Source organism: Chroicocephalus ridibundus, chromosome 2 (genome assembly GCF_963924245.1).
Source record: "Chroicocephalus ridibundus chromosome 2, bChrRid1.1, whole genome shotgun sequence".
Lineage (NCBI taxonomy): Eukaryota > Metazoa > Chordata > Aves > Charadriiformes > Laridae > Chroicocephalus > Chroicocephalus ridibundus.
The window spans coordinates 31,962,569-31,983,576 of record NC_086285.1 but is presented as its reverse complement, the minus strand read 5'-3'; the positions used below and the strand labels follow the sequence as shown (position 1 = coordinate 31,983,576).

General features: G+C 35.8%; 1 protein-coding gene across 8 annotated transcripts in view; it reads left to right on the top strand.

Annotated features, from left to right (window-relative positions):
• DGKB (diacylglycerol kinase beta) overlaps nucleotides 1–21,008 on the top strand; it is a 379,831-nt gene that overhangs the window by 107,199 nt on the left and 251,624 nt on the right. For all 8 annotated transcript variants that reach the window (XM_063324934.1, XM_063324933.1, XM_063324935.1 and 5 more), the window contains 6 exons: nucleotides 418–571; nucleotides 3,614–3,649; nucleotides 4,981–5,121; nucleotides 10,487–10,536; nucleotides 11,878–11,952; nucleotides 12,493–12,612. In XM_063324934.1, coding sequence (XP_063181004.1) covers nucleotides 418–571; nucleotides 3,614–3,649; nucleotides 4,981–5,121; nucleotides 10,487–10,536; nucleotides 11,878–11,952; nucleotides 12,493–12,612 — 576 coding nt within the window. The remainder of the gene's footprint in view (nucleotides 1–417; nucleotides 572–3,613; nucleotides 3,650–4,980; nucleotides 5,122–10,486; nucleotides 10,537–11,877; nucleotides 11,953–12,492; nucleotides 12,613–21,008) is intronic.

Here is a 21,008-nt window from a genome sequence, read left to right as displayed (position 1 = left end):
TGTGAATCAGGCATGCAAAAATCCCCTGTTTGTCTGCCTAATTATGCGAAAAGCAGAGACTTGCTAAGTACTTCCCTGTGAGCTCCATAGGTGCCTTTGGTTGCGGTTGTGTATGTGCTGTTAAGCCATATTCTAATCAAGTAACTGGAGAGCATGGAACTAAATTTTTGGATCCTGATGCAAGTGCTCTGGATTTACTCTGGGCTATTGTAGCAATACTGTGAGTTTTCACACTTATACTGAATTCAATAACCAGTCACTTTCAAGAATAGGTATGCCAGGCTATATATTCAGATATCAGTATTTTCAAACAGTCTAAAGTTTTTCTTAACAGAATACTATTTGATGGATTAGTATGAAAGTTTTTGCAAAACAAACTATTCAAATTACTTTTTTTCCTTCCCCCCCCCACTCTAGACAATTGATTTAGAGGGGTTCAAGCTGTTCATGAAGACTTTTCTGGAGGCAGAGTTACCAGATGATTTCATTGAACATCTTTTTACATCGTTTAGCAACAAAATCTCTCACTGCAGCCCGTTAATAAAAAACAAACCCCAGCACCTTTCTGGAGGTAAGTAATAAAATCACTAATATAAGAGCTGACGGTTCCCCCCCTCCTGCTATTTTACATCTAATAGCTATAAATATATGGAATTCTAAACTATATGTATTTATTTTTTTGTTCTGATATTTATGAGATTGGAGAAACTAATTCAATCATGAACAAGAAATACTGTGAAAAGAAATGGAAATTAAATGGTTTTGTCTTTTTAATTCACAATAATGATGCAGCTGAGACACCAAGTGGACAGTCTTTGTCATGTTAATGCTAATCAGATTGCTATGGTTACATGATCTTGCTGCCTACTCTACCATATAAACACCTGGAAACCTTCAGAGCTTCATGCAGGAGGCTTCTGCTGGTGCTCTGCAGTTTCTGTGCCCAGTTACTGCTGCTGTTCTTAAATTGTGTAGGTGTGATACTGCTATTAGTAATCCTACAGACTTATCAGCTACTGATGTTTTAAATGCCCTATAAGTGTTAGCAGTATTTCTTTTCCCAACGTAAGGATCTTCTTTGATGCCATTTGAAATTTTGATGCTAAACTGAACATTTTTATGAAAAGTGATTTTGAGTTCAGAGGACTTAACATGTTAAAATACTTCCCTGCAAAATAGCGCTAAAAACTGTCAGTTTACAAAATTTTATAATACTTTTAAAGAAAAGTTGCAGAAGAAATTTAAGGTTACCTTCCTAACTTGAAATATTTGGTTTAGCACTTTAGCAAATTATGAACTCTATGAAAATCCAGTAGTTAAAAGCAGAAGCTAGACTAATTTAATGAAATAAATTGCATGTTTTGAGCAGCTGGGATAATCAAGCACTTAGAGCAAGCTACCAAATGGTTTGATGGGTACTTAATCGCTTGAATTCTTTATATGAAGATTAGGTGTCTTCAAATTGCAACTCATCCAGAAGTTGTGAATTCGGTACAAGTGCTAGTAGCTGAAATGTTAGCTTTTCTCGCAGATACCAAGCATTAGATTTCCATAGATGCCTCAGTAGGCTAATTGTAGGCTTTCAGAGTTTCACTGAGTTTACCTGTTTTTTCATTGTAGTGCATGCCCTTCTCAACTATTTTAAATAGATAGGTTTCAGTTATTTTTCTTTATTTAAATTTATAGTGCCTGTTATTTCCATTTCTTAGCTTTATATTTCCTGACAAAAAACAACAACCAACCAAACAAAAATATTACGTTATTGTCTTCAATTATATTATAATGTGTATATATATATAATGGTCATTAACTGTAACTAGACTTAAACGAAAAATAAATAAAGCTTGCTTACCATGTTGAAGGTATGATTCTTCATATAAATATTTTTTTTGCATTTGAATTCAATTCTTCAGGTAACTTTTTTTATCCTTCCTAATCAGAACTGCCATGGATGCATCTCCTTCCACAATGCAATGGTTTGCATTGCAATGGGCCAATAATTTTAAGCTAGAGCAGGGTAGGTTTAGATTAGACATTAGGAAGAAGTTCTTTACCATGAGGGTGGTGAGACACTGGAACAGGTTGCCCAGAGAGGTGGTGGAGGCCCCATCCCTGGAGACATTCAAGGCCAGGCCAGATGAGGCTCTGAGCAACCTGATCTAGTTAAAGATGTCCCTGCTTACTGCAAGGGGGGGTTAGACTAGATGGCCTTTAAAGGTCCCTTCCAACCCAACACATTCTATGATTCTTGGGCTTTTGTTGTTAGTTATCTAGACTGGTACCATGTGCAGAGCAGTAGGCTTAGTAGACTACAGTGTAATCAGTTGTGTGGAGTATCAAAACCTCCTGTTGCTAATTACAGCTCTGATAATGACTATTTAGGCAGGTCGTTTAGACCAGTGATTCCATTCCTTGCCCTTAAAGATTCTTTGCAACAGAGTCTCTAAGGGCATGTCTAAATGTATTCTTTATTGTATGCTGCAGGGTATATTTTGGATGTCATAAATATTCAGCATTGCGTTTTTTTCAACTGTGAATATAGATTCCGTTGCCTATAAAGTCTCAGCAGCACAATTTCATTTCTGCCTTTGTTACTTTTAATTTTTCATTGAAGTTTTCATTATGTTTTTATCAATAAGTAATGTCAGCAATAAACATACACTGTGCAGCCACCAAAATTTGTAATCTTCTACACTTAACACTTTTTGCCTAACTCCAAAAGCAGCTGTCATTTAGTGGTGCATATTTATTTATTATGCTGTGGTTTTACATATGGTGTCTGAGTAATACCATTTAAAAAATCTTCTTTCATCATTCTGGTGTTGTATTTCTATAGTTTTGACACTTTATACGTAGAAATAATAAAGCTGGTTTTAGGTCATTGCCAGATTTACATCTAAATTCTGCCCAGTGTAGGCCATACTTAGCTTTCTTCACTTTCACTGTAATTCTCTCTGATAGATTTTATTTTTATGTGTGATAAAAATCATAATAATAATCATTATTAGATCATAGTCTCCTCAAAAAATTTTGTCCTTCACTCACTTTCCCCATTTTGTAGTTAATTTTCATCTTTTTCGGTTAGTAAGGACTTTAGAAATAATGTAACATGAGACCAGATTAGTAGTCTTCCATATGTATTTAGTGTAATACCAGTCAGGCTGTTTGATAAATTTTTATATCCAAAACACTTTCAGAGAGGCAATTCAGTTCACCTCATGCAGGAGTTATTTGTGCTTGAAAATAGATTATTCATATTATAATTCAATTGCATGAGATTTAAACTAGATGTTACATCTTTATAATTTGTAGCATTTCAAGGGAAGAAGTGTGCATTGGTACATTTTGATGTGCAAATGAAAGTACAGAAACCTTTGTTTTAGGATATCTAGTAATTTTTAAATGTTACCAGTAGTGAAAAAAAATGACTGTACCAGGAAATAAATTTGTCAGAAACATTTGATGTTCTTCTGGAAAATGGAAAGGTACACAAGAGCTAGAGAAGATCACAAGGAAAGTAGGTAGCAGTGTTCATAAATCCCTCTGGTATGTGTCTGTTTTTTACTTAGTGTGTCTTGGTCCACTCATGTCTGTTTATAAATTGTATTTTCAGTTAAGGTGTCTGAAGAGAGATGGAAACAGATGCCAGGTAAGCAGCAGCACTGTAAGTCATCTGTAAGTCCGCACATGACAGCCACCCCTCTTCCACCTCCAATTAAGAAGTAATACTTTAATATGTACCTTGCAGCTGATGATAAGCTAAAGCATACCTTAAAATTTGTAGTCCTCTTCATTTGGATTTCAGGACCATATGTTTTTGAGATGAGTTAGCCCAAGTTTTATAGTACTTTTTATTCTGTGCATAAGATTCACGCAAGACTAGAACGTGAACTATTTGTGTAAATTGTGTGATTAAAGCTAACATCTTAATTGATTAATATTTTATAATGTCTTAATTTTAAGGGCACTTAACAGACACGCAAGCTGATTTAGTAGAACATCACACTATTAATTTTTTTTATTTATTTAAATATTTACTTTCAGTGTTCATTATCTGTCTGAAACCATGAATGTAATTAAAAGTTATTTTTTCTGCATGCAAATTTGCTCTTATTTACTGAAATATATATATTTTTTAACATGTGTACCTCAGTAGACCTTTGAAAATGTCTTCAGATTGTAATGAAGTTTTCCAAGGTGAAAATAGAGGGGGGGGAAACCCACCAGAATTCTGTTTCTATTTGCTACAGTAATTAACTTGTCCAAGACAAATGGATGAGGGAAATTATGTATGCAGGTTATGTGTGCAATGACGAATCTGTTCTGAATTAGTTATAGAACACATTTAAGAACAGTAAAACCTGTTGTAAAGTTTCATCTTTAACATCACTAAAGTCAGCCGGAAATGTAACAAACTTGTAAAGAAAGTTTTATTACTGCTTTTTCTGTGTTCTCCTGTCCTTCCCTGTTTTTTCCTCTATTTATTGGTCCTGCAGGTTCCAGTAATATCATCAGGACTGCTCATATTAATGTTCTCTTGAAACAAAAAGTGTGGCAGTGGGTGAAGCTGGTATTCCAAGCGGTACACTGGAACTGCTCTTGATCACAATGTTTGAGCAATTATTGTGACTATTATTTGAATTCTGTGTTTTTTTCTATAGTATTCTTGACCAAGGCTTCCACGTTCTAAATATGTGTTGCTCTAACAACACAGAAAAGAGTTATGCCGTTTTCATAATTGATTTTTTTTTTCCCAATAGTTTGCTATATCTGTACAATATCTTAAAATCTCACTATCATTTTAATTCTGCCTTTGCTGGATAAACTATAAACATGAATTGTTTAAGACTTCACATTTATATTTAAATTAAGAAGTCATCTGAGATTCACAAAAAAAAGATGCATGTATGCAAGAGTTATGTTTTCATTTTCTGCTTATATCATATGTGAAGAATAACAAAGGCTATGTATTATTTCCAGGTCTGAGACTTAACAAAGGTACCTCTACATCCCGACCTCCTACTCCTGCCAACTTACATTTGCCAGACATGATCCAGCTGAAAGATATCGTTTGCTATTTGTCACTGCTAGAAAGAGGAAGACCTGAAGACAAGCTAGAATGTATGTTCTTTTAAGTTAATTTTATATATCTGTTTTAATAAGTCATCAAAAATTCTGTTTCTAGATTTTCTGAGTTTTAGACTCAGTTTGGAGTAGCTGCATTATAAAAATATGGTTCTAGTTGACGTTATTGCAGAACTGATCTTTTATGCTTGCTTATAGTATTAATTTGATGATATTTTAACTAAATTCTATCTTGCACATGCTAAGATGAATAAGGATCATACATTCTGCAATTAAAATAATCCTTTCTATACAGTCGTATCTTGATTAGTATCAGATCTGAGAAAAACAAATGAAATATACAGAGGAGGCTTAGTGATATATAGAAGGTAATTGAAGCAAAGAATAGTTATTAATATCAGATGTGGTCTCTATAATATTAGTGAATACAGAAAAGTCAAGAATCATCCAAGTCTGCACCACTGTTTGGAGTGAGGTTTTGACCCTGGAAGTTAGAAAGTACTTTTTTTTTGTTGGTTTTTTTTTTTTTTTTTAATCAGGCATCTGGTTTATTAAAGCCCAACAGTTCTGCCTGCTCAAAAAATAACTGAGACTTTGATCTGTGAATCGGAGAAAAAGAGAAAGAAACTCTGTTTCCCTATTACGGAATTGTAGAACGCAGTTTTCCAGAGAGATAACAGTCCATCCAATCATATAGTCCTTATTGAGACCAAATATACTTTGATATACATAGCTGGTCCTTCTCTAAAAGAACTGTGGGATCAAGGCTCTAATACTGTATTGGAAGTAAATACTCAATATGATAGGAAATGCAAACAGTAGGCTGCTTCTGCCAGAAGGAGAAATTCATTACAAGGTTACATGACTGCATGTTGTTGAAGTATCTTGATGTTTCATTATCTGTAGGTAGCTTACAATGACAGCTTTGTGCTGTAAGATCACCAATACTTTTGTCTCAGGAAAGATTACAAGGAGCCGTGCCCAAATTTGGTAATACCAGTTTAGTATCGTATGATAAGAATATGAGAAAGTATGCATGAATATGCATTCAGAAAACAAGCACAGGAAAACTAAGATCCTAGATTTCAATTCAACTTAGAATATAATAACTGTTTAGTGGTAGGAAGTTGAGCAAGCCTTATCAGAGCTCTGAAGAGCTCTAAGCACAAACCGTAGTGTGAAACGGAGATCAGTTGCCTCCTCTGGTGTCAGGAATTGGTACAACGAAAAGGAGAGACGGAGGAAGAGAAGATGATTTTAGTGTAGGGAACGTTCCATGAACTTCCTGCAACAGGAGCTGTGTAGGCAAAAGACTACGAATGATCTACATGATTTAGGAGCGAGAGAGCCTGATCTAATAAATGTATGGTACTTAGATGTTTTGTGTATTCAAGATCATTTGCATTTACTATATATAGTTAAGAACATAGTTATTATATAGTTTTATTTTCTACTTTGTCTTACAGAGTTGAAATATACAACGTATTGTCACTTTTTAGTGTCAAAATTTTGGCTTATATTGTACCATTAATATGCAGAATTCCCTGTTGATTTTAGTTGAATTGTCCTCCTAAATTAACGGTATGATTTAACCCTTTGTCTGAATAATTTTATAGCAGTATGTCCTGTGGTTGTAAGGTAAATTGTAAATTAGTAGCAGTGAAGTGAAAAAAGAAAGGATGGCTTCTTTTGGAGATGCCAACATTAATATTAATACTAATCTCAAATAATGAATATTTTTTTCTGTTGACAAAAAAATGGAAACACTGAATCATAGCTGAGTGGAAACTTGATTCATGACAAGCAGAACATGGAAGCAGTGCTTTCAAATAAAATCTGACAAAAGCTGGAGGATTTTTGAAGATAAAATACACTGAGGAAATAGTGTTTAAGTTTTGGATCTATATGATCTATGGATTTTCATAGATTTACAAATATTGCAGTAGATAAATGGATTCTCTAACCTATTAACAGTGTATTCCTAGAGGTCTTAAGCACTGCAATCCTTACCTGTTTGACATGATCAGCATATCTGTTAGTCATAAACTAAATGTGACCTGAATATTTAAAGAATATCCCAAACTTTCCTAGCAGAGATATATTGGAAGAATTTAAGTTATCTTTTTAAGGTCATATTGCAAATAGTTCAAGGTGCATCTATATTGTTAAGCACTTTCATGCTCTGTGTTTCAACCTGTAGACTTGATTCATAGAAACCATTTTGAGCTCTCCGTGTTGTTTTCACATGTACCAAACTTTGCTAGTCCACACTAAGATTCTTGAATGTATAAGAAAGACCCCTTGTAAACATACAGGGTGCTTCCTAGGAACTGAACAGTGGTGTTCCATAGCTCAGCTATTCTTCTTTTAGTCACCCCAACAGCAAAAGTTACTAGCTCACAGTTACAGCAGGTTTTATCAGGACAACCCATTCCTCAGTTTGTATGTGTTTTTTTAGCAGTATAACTGTGGGCACCAGACATGTATCTCTTGTGAAACTGTTCAGAGAAATACCAGGAGGCAGTATGAAAGGCGTTAGACTTAAATGGTGTGGGGGAAGCATATGACCTCCACAGGTACCATAGTTTTGCAAACATAAGATGCTTATAAGTGCTAACTTCTCTCCACTATTATGAACAGAAAATCCAAGAATTATGAGCTGTAGGGTTTTTTTGACAGTTTCTCTTATCAAGACTCTCTCCAGGTTATTCTGTTTCTGTTCTTTTCAAACCAACAGAAGCTTCAAGAATGCCACACAGTTCTTGTGTATTTGTGCAGTAATATGATTAGTTATGGTCTATCTTTTTGCTATGCTATGCAGTTCTTGGACACTCAGGCTTCTGTGCAGAGTGGCAAGCCTTACAGTTTTTAAAGTGCGTGCACTGGTGAAAACAGGAGGTTCATTCAGCTCTGGTTTGTGCAAGTATTTTTGAGAATGAATTCCCCAATTTCTTCTCAAAAGGACGTAATTTTGAGCTTTTGGAATTTCTGGGATTCCACCTTTTGCCATAGGCAAGATGAGAAGTCCAGAGGTTGCAGGTGAAAGTATATAGCAGTGCAGTGACTGATCACATCTTGGTGATTTTATTTTAATACATTTTTAATTGTTTAAAAAATGCATTTTAGTAATAGAAATTGAGTGGCCAGTCAGTGCTAACAGGTAAGGGTATGAGAAAAAAAAAATATACAAGATTGACTTGGCCTCTGTAGTCGGCATCACAACTTTTGCTCAGTTGTGTTTATAATTTTGTTGATGTTTTTTCTCCTAGAGTGCATAAATTAGCAAGAACATTAATATTTAGCAGGATATGAATAGAAAAGAGATTGCATGCCACACCAGTAGCGTAGTTTTTCAGAGTCTAGCCAAGAGCACAGATTGAGCCTTTTCACTACCCAATACGTATGTAATCGGAGAGACTTTGTTTGCTACAAAGGTGAAACAGTTATAATTATGCTGTCTGTTTTTTAAATGACTGATTAGAACTACTGAATCATGTTAAAGGCAAAAAAAAGAAAAGTTGTACGCACTACTTCTCTCGAGTGGATGAAGATCAGGGAGATGCTGAAACTTGCTTTCATGATAACTAGAAAGTTCTTTTAACCGGTGCATTACAATCTCAGAGGAGGAGGCAGGAGAACCAAATGACTTGAACTTTATCACTGCATGATTTAGTGATTCATCCCTATGGAAACTGTAAATGCTTAGTGGTACCTTTGTCAGTTAATATTAGCTGTCATGCTCTGAGCAGCTTTGGTAGAAGGTGTATGAGCAGGGACAGTACCAATCTCTGGTGGCTTTTAGCATTAACTGTTGTTTTTCACTGAAACATTTCCACTATGTAATTCACAGGCAAAGAAAGATATTTTTATAGGTTTTCTTAGCCTATAAATAATGAATAATGGACCTTTGTAGCTTGAAACAATGTACTACAGTAAATACATTCAATCTTATATTACAGCTCTTAAAAGCAGTGCGATGTAGTGGCAAAAATTGCTGAAATGGTAGCAATTTTTTCCCTACAGTTAGGTGCTCAACTTGGGAATAAGATGGGGGATATAAGGGAAGCAAACCAATCTATATAACAGTTACATATGTTTTGCTGTAAGTCAAAATTAATCAAATTCTTTCTGAACTTTATAATTGCTAAGAATTTCTTCTCATTTCTCCTTATATTGTTTCCTGAAAACTGTGATAAGCTTTGCTTCCAGAATTTATTGGACTGTAATTGCTTTTGCTGTGGATCCAATGTGGTGAGGTTGTTCGCTGTTGAATGGGTCATGTGCTATGTTTCCAAAGGTATCTGATAAGACAGTTTGTAAGCAGATTGCTTGTTGTTTTGCTATCAGTCAAGGCATTACAGTGTTGTGGAACCACGTATACGTGGTCTCTCTTCTTACTCCTTAGAAAATAGATCTAGGGGGGAAAAAAAGAGTACTTTTGAAGGGTGTTTAGATTTCAGAGCTCTGACAAACTGTCCCAGAAAGTAAGGACAAAGAGTGAGGTATTCATGGATTTCCGGTTATCATCTTTAGCCTTTTAACAGTATTCCTACCGAAGCTTCAGGCTTCCTTCTGCTTTGCAATCTCATGCAGTATATGATCAGTTGAATAAGATGCTGTGAAATATCTTGGTAGTGGCGGACATGCCCACTCTTGTGTCTGGAATCAAGTAATGCTACAAACTTGAAAGTACATGTTCTTTCTGGAAGTTATCAAAATGCAGCTATTCGTGTCTGGGTAGCTCCCTGAAACATTGGGAATACATTTTTCAAATTGATGTAGCAAGCCTGGTCATGGGAGGAGTCATGCTGGCAGTCTGTGAGGAATGCTTATTGTCGGATTTGACTGATGAAATGAAACAGAGGATTATTATTTGAAGTATCTAGTTGGTCAGAAAGCATTTCTAAAGCAATATCACTGCTGAATAGCAATAGCTGCGTTCAAGGGAGTAGGATACCATTGTAACTTAAGCAGGCTTATCAACATTTACCTGACCAATTGTGTGTTATCCTATGTTACCCTGGCTTTTTGGTGGTACTCTCCATGGATACGTACCATCTCTAGGAGGAACCAGAATTAAGCTAACCGACCAAATTAGCTGTTGCAGTGATTACGTGAAAAAGGTGCAATTGTACTGTCCAGACAATTAGCAATTGTCCTGCTAATATGTCTCGGAAGCACTGTGGCAGGGTAGTCACAGAGTGAACCTCTCACATAATGCAAAGTGTTTGGTAAGTCTACAGTTATTGTGATCGTTAAAGGAAAATGTTTACATTTGTCCCTTCTTTGAAACTCAGGTTTGGTTGTTTTGTATTTTGGTTTGTTTGTTGGCTTTTTTTAATGAAATAATGTCGTTACTATGTTTTCTAACTGAGTTTCCTTCTCTTTGTTTCCTTTATAGTTATGTTTCGCTTATATGATACAGATGGAAATGGATACCTGGATAGTTCGGTAATGTTATTTATGCATTTTAATGCATTGTAAATGTGTGTCATAATGGAAAAGCTATACAAAAGTGCATTAATCCAAATCAAGTTTATATTCATCCTGAATTAAAAGCAGCAGTATAAGCCAGAGTCAATAAAAAATTAACCCATTTTGAAAGTAACTCTTGAGTTTTCTTTTCCTTTAAGCTGCTGGTTCTACAGCTGTATAAATTTTCAAATGCCGACACTGATATCATGAAGTCCTATTCTATTGTCTTCCGATTTTTAATCATATTACTGTACATATATGTACTGCACGCATTAATATGATTCCTAAAATTCTGATATGCTGCTGGGTGATGTGTGTGGAAACACCATTTGTAAAGATTTCATGAAAAGGGGAAAGTGTGAGAGTCACACAGTGGATACATGTGGAGAGTTTCATGTTGTTATAAAGCATTGAGGAACAATATTAAATAAAAAGTTCTGAGGAGTAACCCAATCAGATTTTTGAAGGAAAACCATAGATATATCGATCACTTTATAATTGTAAGTATTTTTTTTCTTGTAAATGTTAGCTAACAGAAATAAGTATTTTATTGGCAGCTTTTTTTTTTTTCCATCTTCTTTTGTATTTCTCTTCCATAGCATGGATTGGTAAAGAGGAGTGATTCCCATAACTGATAGGGGAATAGCGAAGCTAAGTTACAGAGGTATAAAGTAAATACTGTATCATAGGTTTAGGCAATACAAAATATTAATTAGATAACTAGTGGATAATAAATACACATGAGAATTCAGAGGGGCTCTAGATAAGCATTTGAGCGTGTTTGCAAACCATATTGTATATATGAATATGGAAAGCATTAGTGGTGCGTGATCGAGGGAAATTACAACACTGTAATGGTAAGAAAATATCTGTATTAGTTTATACGGTCCACTTTATGCCTTATTTCCATTAGGAAGTTCTTAATTATACAATTGCTTTCCAAAAAAATATTAGGGTCCTAGAATTTGAAGAACCTTACATTGTTATATCACAGGGTGGAGTTCAGATCATGAAACCAATGATCGAATCGACATCTAGGAAGGAAGAATCTATTACTGCTTTCAACCCAGAGGCTGTCCTTTGGTTGTGGGGCTGCATTTCACCTCCCTGCGTGCTTTGTGGTCCATGCCTGATGTTTTGCTAGTGAAGCGGATTCACCTAAGAGTGGACAACTTCCAGCGTAAAAGACATTTCATTAGGAACATTGATGAAACAGTGTCACTGAATGCAATATGTTTGAATTACAAGTTGCTTGCAGCAGAATTTGTCTTTATAATATCACATTAAATATTATTGTTCTTCTTCTTTCATCTGTAGGAGCTGGAAAATATCATTGCTCAAATGATGCATGTTGCAGAATACCTTGAATGGGATGTTACAGAACTGAGTCCAGTAAGCATCCGTTCTGTCACAGGTTTTTAATGTTGCTAGAGATGGCATTTAGTCATGTTGTGTTATTTCATGTCAACATGTGATTCTATATATTAGTAAAACAGAAAAAATAGTAGTCTGTGCTCTACTATGACACTGTCAATTAGCACTTTTGTGAGTCTTTTTCTGATTAAGTCTGATCTGTGAAACATTCTTGCTACAGTTTAAGGCTTTTCTTCAGTGTATGTAGTAATTAACATTCATAACACAACTGCTTTTTCTCTGAAAATTTCTTAAAAGTAACTACCTCTTATTTCTATTGTACATAGTAAGTACATAAGGGGACACAGCTTGGTTTGGTAACTTTAGGTGATAATAAAATGTAAATAGGAATATCACACTGCATATTCTGAACTGTCAGTACTCATTTTAATACAGGTGCCATACAAATAGTATTTCCTTACTTTTTGCATGCCGATGAGGGAAATGGAGAGTTGCTCGTGTCTTCATGCTTTATTAGAATATGGAATTGATGAGATTTTTTTTTCTTAAACTGTATAGATCCTTCATGAAATGATGGAAGAAATTGACTACGATCATGATGGCACAGTTTCTCTAGAAGAGTGGATCCAAGGAGGAATGACAACAATCCCGCTCTTAGTCCTCCTTGGGTTAGAGAATGTAAGTATCAACATAAATGTGTGAAGATTATGCCTACATGTCAGCTGTGGCCCTCAGGTTAGTTTCTCTGTGGCCTATATAAAGAATGGCTTTTCTTTTTTTTCACTATGGCTGAATGACATGCAAAGGATGGAAGTCTTCAAAGTCAGGGGTATATTAGCATGTTTTAAGCAACACCAAATGAGCCAGCTCTGGAGCGGGAAGTTGTAAAAAGCTAATTAATTTGTCCTATTAACAGCATATTGTTAATTCCTACCTGCAGTTGTATCTGTTAAGAATGTTTTACTGCCCATGTGTATGTTACAGCTGGTTTGGAGCAGTGTCTAGGCTTCTCAGCATGGTGCTGTGTTGTGTGGCCTAACCACACGGAGTTACAGAGCAATCTAGGTTGGAAGGAACTTCTGGAGATCACCTGGTCCAGCCTCTTATTAAAGGCAGGGCTGCAGATTGAGTTATCCAAGGCCCTGTCAAGCCCAGTCCTGAATAACTCCAGTGCGGTGGATGCCACCATTTCTGCAGGCAGCCTCTTCCAGTGTTAGTTGTTCTCAAGGAAAAGAGCTTTTTTCTCAGGTGCAGATGGAATTTCTTATGCAGAAATTATTGCCAGTTGGCTCTTGTCCTGTCATGATACATCCCTGTGAAGATAGTTCTTCCGCCTCTGTAACTATCTGAATAAACTATACTAAACAGCAACATCAAAGAGAACACTTACACCAAAGGATAAAGTGTTATTAAAGAAGAGCTTATGCTCTGTACATTTACAACTTCACATTAAAGATAAGACAGATGTAATATGATTAATTTTATACCAGTTCAACACAGCTGTTTTAATGCTGGCATGTTGCCGGTGCCACCTGCTGTCCTGTTTTTGAGCTAATTTTGAGCACATGCATCTTAGCATATGTTTCAGATGCTTTTCTGTTATTTGATATAAAACATTTTTATTAATTTTTTCTGAAGTCTTTTTCAGATATTGAGGTGAAATAATTTCTGAAGTAACTTAGGGTGCTGTAGTTGCTCTATAGTATTTTATTTTCTCAAAGAATGGTCAGACTGAGACCTTCCTTAGGGAAGTACGCAACAAAACAGTGCTTTTAGCAGAATATCTAAAATTCTTGCAAAATCTTTTTAATCAAATTACCAGCTAAATATCTGAATTGAGGATAACTTTCAGTACATTTGGATCACTGTAAGTACTATTTCCCTAATTCTGTATGTGTGATCGAGGAACAAAAATGTGAAATTACTTCCCTATCATTAAACAAAAATCTTTTTCAGGCTGTATTCCATTCCACAGAATTACTCTGAAGGCAGCAAATGCTCTCAAGCAATCAGTATAGCAGATAACTGGTAGTAATTTTGAGTACAGATTTTTCTTTTGTGACAGGTAATGTAGCTGTTCTGAGAGTATTTTTCAGCATCTACACTTTATTCTTTCTAAATTTGAAACTTAAATTCCATGATAAATTAATGCAGATCCTTCTGTAGAGATTTATTTTCATATTAGAGCAACAGCTATGTGATTAGAAAGAAGGTATGTAAATGCATGTTATCAGATATTTTATCCTTTTGAGTATTTTCACTAGTTATTAGATAATTTATCTTTCTGTGTGTAGCTTTGCTATGGAAATAATAAAAATGCATTAAACAGTGATCAAAATTCTGTAGTCTGGTATCAGCATGGCCCAGTGTTTCTGTCATCAAGAAACACTGTGTGTTTCTTGTGTTGGAGAGACATAAATGAACAGTTGTGAAAAAATATGCTAAATATCTTTTTGATCAATAAGCATGGTTTTATTAGTTGAAAGCTGCAGTAAAATGGATGGGGCTTGCTTTCGATGCTTTTTTAATATTTTGCTTTACTGTGAATGAAGTCCATTACCTACAGAACTGTATAAGTTGCATTGCTAGACATTTGCTAATGATTTACCAGGAAATTATGCCATCCTCCAAAAGGGCTCCCATTTTTCTTTTCGTGTTTAAAAGTGCTCTTGGTTTCTTAAACCACTCATGTATTATGTAGAGGAAAGTCAGATTTTTAAATTTTCCATCAAACCGACAAAAAGTTACTATTTCTGTTTGTACACAGTTATAAATGATCAAATCTAAGTGCATTTTAGGACACTGAAAAGTTAAATCAAGAAAGTTAAAACTCTTTAATGCCTGGCCATTTTTATTTAACATTGTGTAAACTGATAGCATGCTTTTGATGGTTTTACAGCATCTAATGTGTTACCCAAGCTCTTCATTCCAGTGCATCCTTCCCATTAGTGGAATGCTATTTTGTGAAAAGAAAGTTCTTTCTTTTCACACACTGTTGTTAGATTTTTGCAAACCTAGCTTCCCAGGACTCTGCTTTCTGCCTGTTTTTCTCTCTCATTTTAGTTATGATAATGAAAAGTAAGAGGAGAGTCTTTTGGACTCAGTAATCAGATAATAAAGTTCTGATATCTCAGAATTTTCTGCAGGCTGACTGGTATGTGAAAATAAAAGGCATAACGTACTGGTTTATACTGCTTAGAGGTAGTCTCCACATGTTGAAAATAACAACAAAAAAACCCCCGAAAAACAACCAAACGATTCTCTCACATTCTTTTAACTTTAGTCAACTATGCTTGGCTCTATGCTAAACTCTGACAATGATGAAATTTTAAATCCAAGATATCAATTTCAGAGCCCATCCAGTATGATAGTGACAAGGAATCGTCACCATGGTTTGTTTTTAAAAAAAATTTGTGATACCAGTGAATTCTGAGCTTGTACAAACAATACAAGATTCTCAGCTGGTGTAACTTTTTACGCTAATATCAGTGAAGTTACATTAATTTATTTCAGCTGAAGATTTGCCATAGTAGCTTCAGAATTCAGCTGCATTGTTTGTACTTGATCTTTAGTTTCCTCTAAGAGCTAGATAAAAAGGTCAGATATCATGTAAAAGTTTTATATTAAATTTAAAGCCTTTCAATCAGTTTTTATTACATACTATATTAGATGCTTTAGTTACAATAATCCCCCAAAAAATCATATATGCATTTAAGTGAAATATAGAACTATATTATGCAAATATGAAAGAATAAACAAGTTAGTGTTTATAAACAGTGGGGTTGAGATAGCCTAATTTCTCACAGGTTTGTGGTCTTTGGCCTGTGACTTCATCAGTAATCCCCTTCTGAAAGAGGCATGAGTGTTAGAGTGTTACTAGAAATATTGGCCAAACAGCTGTTGCCAAATTAAAAAAAAACAACAAAGAAATTTTCCTGACTTTCCTTCTGATCTCTCTCTCTCTGCTCCCCACCCCCCCACCGCCCGCCTGTTTTGTAGACTTTCAGGAAACTCCTAGTGCTCTCTCAAATGTAGTTGAGATTACTGAATTAAATTAAAATTGTTTCATTAAAATTAAAAAATTGTAAAATTAAAATTAAAAAAAAGTTGCTGGAACAGTTTAGTGTCATGGAGATAAAGGGACAAAGAGCATCAGTAAGTCTCATTTCTCTAGGAAATCAACCAAAATAGCCAGTTTATTGGGTTTTATGCTTTCTATTTCCTCCTAAAACTTGTGTTTAGAGTTGCTGTGAAGGTAGAACTTAGAAATAAACACTTTTATCTCTGGGAATGTTCCAGGATAGAAACAATGTATTCTTATTCTGGTGCTTTTCAAGGCAGTTGGTGTGCTAAACAAACAATTTCAGTAAAAGACAAAGAATTTAAATAAGAACTCAATTGATTCTTATTCTATAGGGGTCCTGTGATACACATGCTGTTTGGACATTTGTTTTGTGAGAAGAGACCTTGAAATTGTTTACGTATATAATCTATTTGTACTTGGATGACTACGCTTTTCCCTCTTAGCAGTGGCTGAGGGTGTTCTGTACCGCAGAATTACAGGCCTATAAGAAGTTGGGGAGGGGTTGATTGCAAGGGCATGTAGCGATAGGACGAGGGGCAATGGTTTTAAACCAGAGCAGGGTAGGTTTAGATTAGACGTTAGGAAGAAGCTCTCTACAATGAGGGTGGTGAGACACTGGAACAGGTTGCCCAGGGAGGTGGTGGAGGCCCCATCCCTGGAGACATTCAAGGCCAGGCTGGATGAGGCTCTGAGCAATCTGGCCTAGTTGAAGATGTCCCTGCTTACTGCAGGGGGTTGGACTAGATAGCCATTAAATGTCCCTTCCAGCCCAACACATTCTGTGATTCTATGATTCTACTGAAACTTTTGTCTTTAAGGCCCATAGTTCTTACTCCGAGGTATTTAGTTGTGCCAGTTTCATGGAAGTTGTTCCAAGAAGTTCTCTCATGAAAAGTGAGAATTTCACGAAGGAAAAAAAAAAGTAGGTAACTATAGAGGAAATTGTTATTTATGTGGTGCAATTTTTAATAATAAATGTATGAGGTAGAGTTTTTTTGCTGAGTGTCAAACTTCAGCCTGCAATTTTTCACAGTCCTCTTCAAGTTTCCAAATTTATTATTGCTTAAGGCAATAATTTGCTTGTCTCTCATCCAACACGGATTGGACAGAGATGTCCCTGCATTACTACTCCTTGTTGATAGTTACACTTTTGGTAAGTGGTCTATTCCACACTAGTGACCACTAAGCTATTTATTCTACTCCTCCACAGTAGAAACCTTTGGAATTTCTGAGCTTTTTATTTCATTCTGTGTTAATTAAAGTAGATCAAAATTGTCAGTGCAGTTTGAGAGTTACTCCATTGACTCTCCTAGCATTTCTTAAAATGTCCTCTGTAATCAGGTCACAAAAAGCTGCTTTAATAACAGGTTGCTCCTAAGGGTTTTTGTCAGCCCATGAACACTGTGCCCTTTGCTAGAAGTTCCTCACATGCATGACATTATTCCACCCGGTTCTAATAAAAGCACTTGATTTCTCTTCTACAGTAATTCCATGCCAGATATTTTGGTCTCACTTCTCTTGTAACGGATCATTACTGTCAACTCTGTCAGTGATTGTACAAGAAGTAGGTATAAACTGCAAGTTCACGAGTGCTAGTTTGTAAAAAAACTCCCATGTTTTAGGAATGGAAAGTATTTTGTTCCCTCTTCACTGGCCACTAGATGTCATGGTTGCACTGTATCTGGTATTGTACAGTTGCTGAAAAGCTGCCGTAAGATGAGAGAGAAAATGTAACAACAGTAAATGCTTCGTAAAGTCATCAATAATCTGAAACCAGGCCACTATGCCTTTCTTTTAAGTCACTAATTGTAATTTTCAACCCATTTCATCTTTTAAATCAAGGTAAATCTCAATGAGACAGGCACGTTTGTGTTGAAGTGTGACTATGCTTCAATTAAATCAGAAGGAAATACTCTTACAATCTTATTTTGGATCTTCAGGAAGCAAATATTGTGCTATTACACTCAAAGAATTTAAAAGGTAGCTCTTTTTTAACCTTTTTGATTAATTATGGGAGTAATACTCGAGTGTGAATCCACACTTGGGAAATACTGCTTCCTACACTGTATATTACATTATTATATTGTATTTTTATAAGTCCTATCTCAAGTTTGGCAGGTGAGTTTTCTAAAAGGCTGAGGTGCTGATGAGCTGTATGCTATTTCCATATGTACAGAGGTCAAAACCAAGCCCCTGTTAGAAGAGGCTGTAGTTTACCCTCTGTGCCAGCTCCTTACCAGCTGGGAAGCGCTCACCCCAAGCGGTAACGGGAGCTATTTTACCAGTATCGTTTCATGGCATTGCCAGCAGAGGGGGTAGTTTTAATGCTTTGTGAGATTTCACAGCAGGAGGTGCTAAAAAAGTGCACATCTTTTCTTGACAGTGCTGCCTACTTTTATGCTGCGCTGGCTCCCACTTCTTTGCGGGAAGTTTGCAAATGCCTTTCCTTGCTGTGGTCCTTCCTTTCCTTTTGCCTGTGGGTTTGTAAAAACCCAAGAGAAGTCAAGAGTAACTAACCTGTTCTATGTATAAGTGTAAAGTAAATGGTATTTCATGCAGGATACAAATTTATCATAATTTAGAATGTAATTTCTGCAGCATTGCAGTCTCTGCAGATGACAGGTGACTACCAATTTAGGGACAGGGAATCATGGTAGTGTGGCTAATTATAAAGCTTGTTTAAACAAATTCATTTCCCCTCCTGGGCTCCCTTTTCTATGCTGTCATTTTCTTATGTGCATACTAATGTTTAAGGATTTCTGGATGATCAGGATAGTACACTGGATACATGAATGAAGGCTGAGGAAGTGATTTTTAGGTTTTTTTTCCTTTCTTCAGCACGCATATGGAGACACACAAAATACCTCAGAAGTTTGAGGAACCCTACCGAACCCTGTCTCTTGAATGAGGTTAATCCCTCTGCAGTTGAACCAGAAGACTTAGAACACCCTCTCCCTAAACCAAATTTAGGTTAGATATTGGGAAAAATTTTTTTACTCTGAGGGTGGTAGGGCACTGGAACAGGTTGCCCCGGGAAGTTGTGGATGCCCCATCCCTGGCAGTGTTCAAGGCCAGGCTGGATGGGGCTTTGAGCAGCCTGGTCTAGTGGGAGGTGTCCCTGCCCATGGCAGGGAGGCTGGAACTAGATGGTCTTTAAGGTCCTTTCCAACCTAAACTGTTCTATGATTCTATGATAAAACCTGACATGAATTCTTTGCTGAGAGCCAGCAAAGAACAGAACTGCATTTGTATTAAAAGGTTGTGTATAATGGACACTTCTGTCACCTTCCCCCTGACTGAACAATACCCAAAGATCAGTCATAAAAATGTCTTCAAATCATGTAAATATTTCTAAAATAAATGAAAATAACAGTAAACAGTGAAAGAATAACTTAGTAGACTTGCTAACATCCTTCTCCCTTGGTTGCTTGTTACTGACTCTTCTCATAGAAAAGACTGAGCATGCTGGTATTCCATACACTCTGTAGCTGTTGTAAGAGGGGGTACTTGCTAGGATGAAAATTTATCAGTTATTTCATTACCTTTTTAAGTCTCAGAATCTTGAGTTTCGTGCTTGAAATCTTAAGATCTCTTTCGCTAACTTTATTTACTAATATCTAAAAAGATGAAGTAAATTAATATTAAACCAGATTAGGGATGTGTAGCTAAATTCTGTGACTGCATAAAATTTTCCACTAATTCTAAGGCTGGCTCTTCCATGGTTGACTTGCTTTTTAAGGTCAGGTCCTTTTGTCAATCAAATCCATGGTAGAAGGTTCAAGACCATAAGTTGAGAGAACCATTGTTAACAAAATAAATGTTACTATTGTCATTATATGCTAAAGTCTGAGTATGGCATATGGAGGCTTCATTTTCAGTGATGTATAATGAAGTGAGGAAGAGTTTTTTACTGTACCTGCCCTGCTTTGAGATCTTCTTAATGACTATTTGTTTTTAAACTCTTTCTCAGGATATGGAAGCAAAATGAGTGAATGTCAGTAAATGCACTGATGTGTCAGAATTCTGGATTTTATTCATACTTAAAGACTTGCATTGAAGGGGCTTTGTTTCACATTATGTCTTTTTTTTTTACTCGGCAGTGTTTTAAAAAGTTATGTGCATGCATAATCATATGCAGCACTTTATTGCTTATTTTTGGCAGTGCACAAGAGCAAAAATTTAATTTGCTATTTTCCAAAAGTGCATTGTGTTTATGTAATGGATTTGCATCAGTTGCAGTCTGTAACACAGTTAAGTGTTTTAATTGGCAGAACACCCACATCAAGACTTGTTTGTTTTTCTGATAAGGAAAATGCCAGCTAAGTTAGTCCATATGTTCTGTTCAAATAAGAAGCGACATATTCACATGTAATGGCCATTCTTTAAAAATAAAATTAAAATGAAAAAGTAACACAAAAATAATGTGGAAGAGGGGCAAGCTTATGCATAATTATGAATTTTTGTTAATTTTCATAAATAGCAAATATTTTTCTGAGGAAAGCTGGTCTGCTTGCATTTTAAGTGTTTGTGGTTTATGAATCTATCTTTTGATGACCTGAGTAAAGTTAAAATGAAAGTGTGCGTTGTTTACTGTTTTTTTCCTCAGAAGGATTTACATGGTCTTTATTGTCTAGTGAATAATTGTCTCCTTTCAGAAGACTTGAAACTCACATGTTATATTGTAGTTTAACAGTACTTCAAAGATGTGTGGAATGTGATAGTAAGATGGAAAGAAAAATAGAAGTTACAGAGGTCCATTTAATGAAATACATCCTCTTCAGCTGCCAGTCATGAAGGAGCTTGACACCCTTCTAGTACTTCACAGCTGCAGAATCTATTTCTGCTTCTTCAGGGGAAATTGGAAAACTTCCACACTCTTTGCCAGCCCGAGAATCCCACATTAGGCATCTGCTCTGCTGTTTCTGCAGAAAGGGGACCCTGACATTGCCCAGCTGTCAGAGATGGCATTTGAACTCCTGCTGAGAATGTT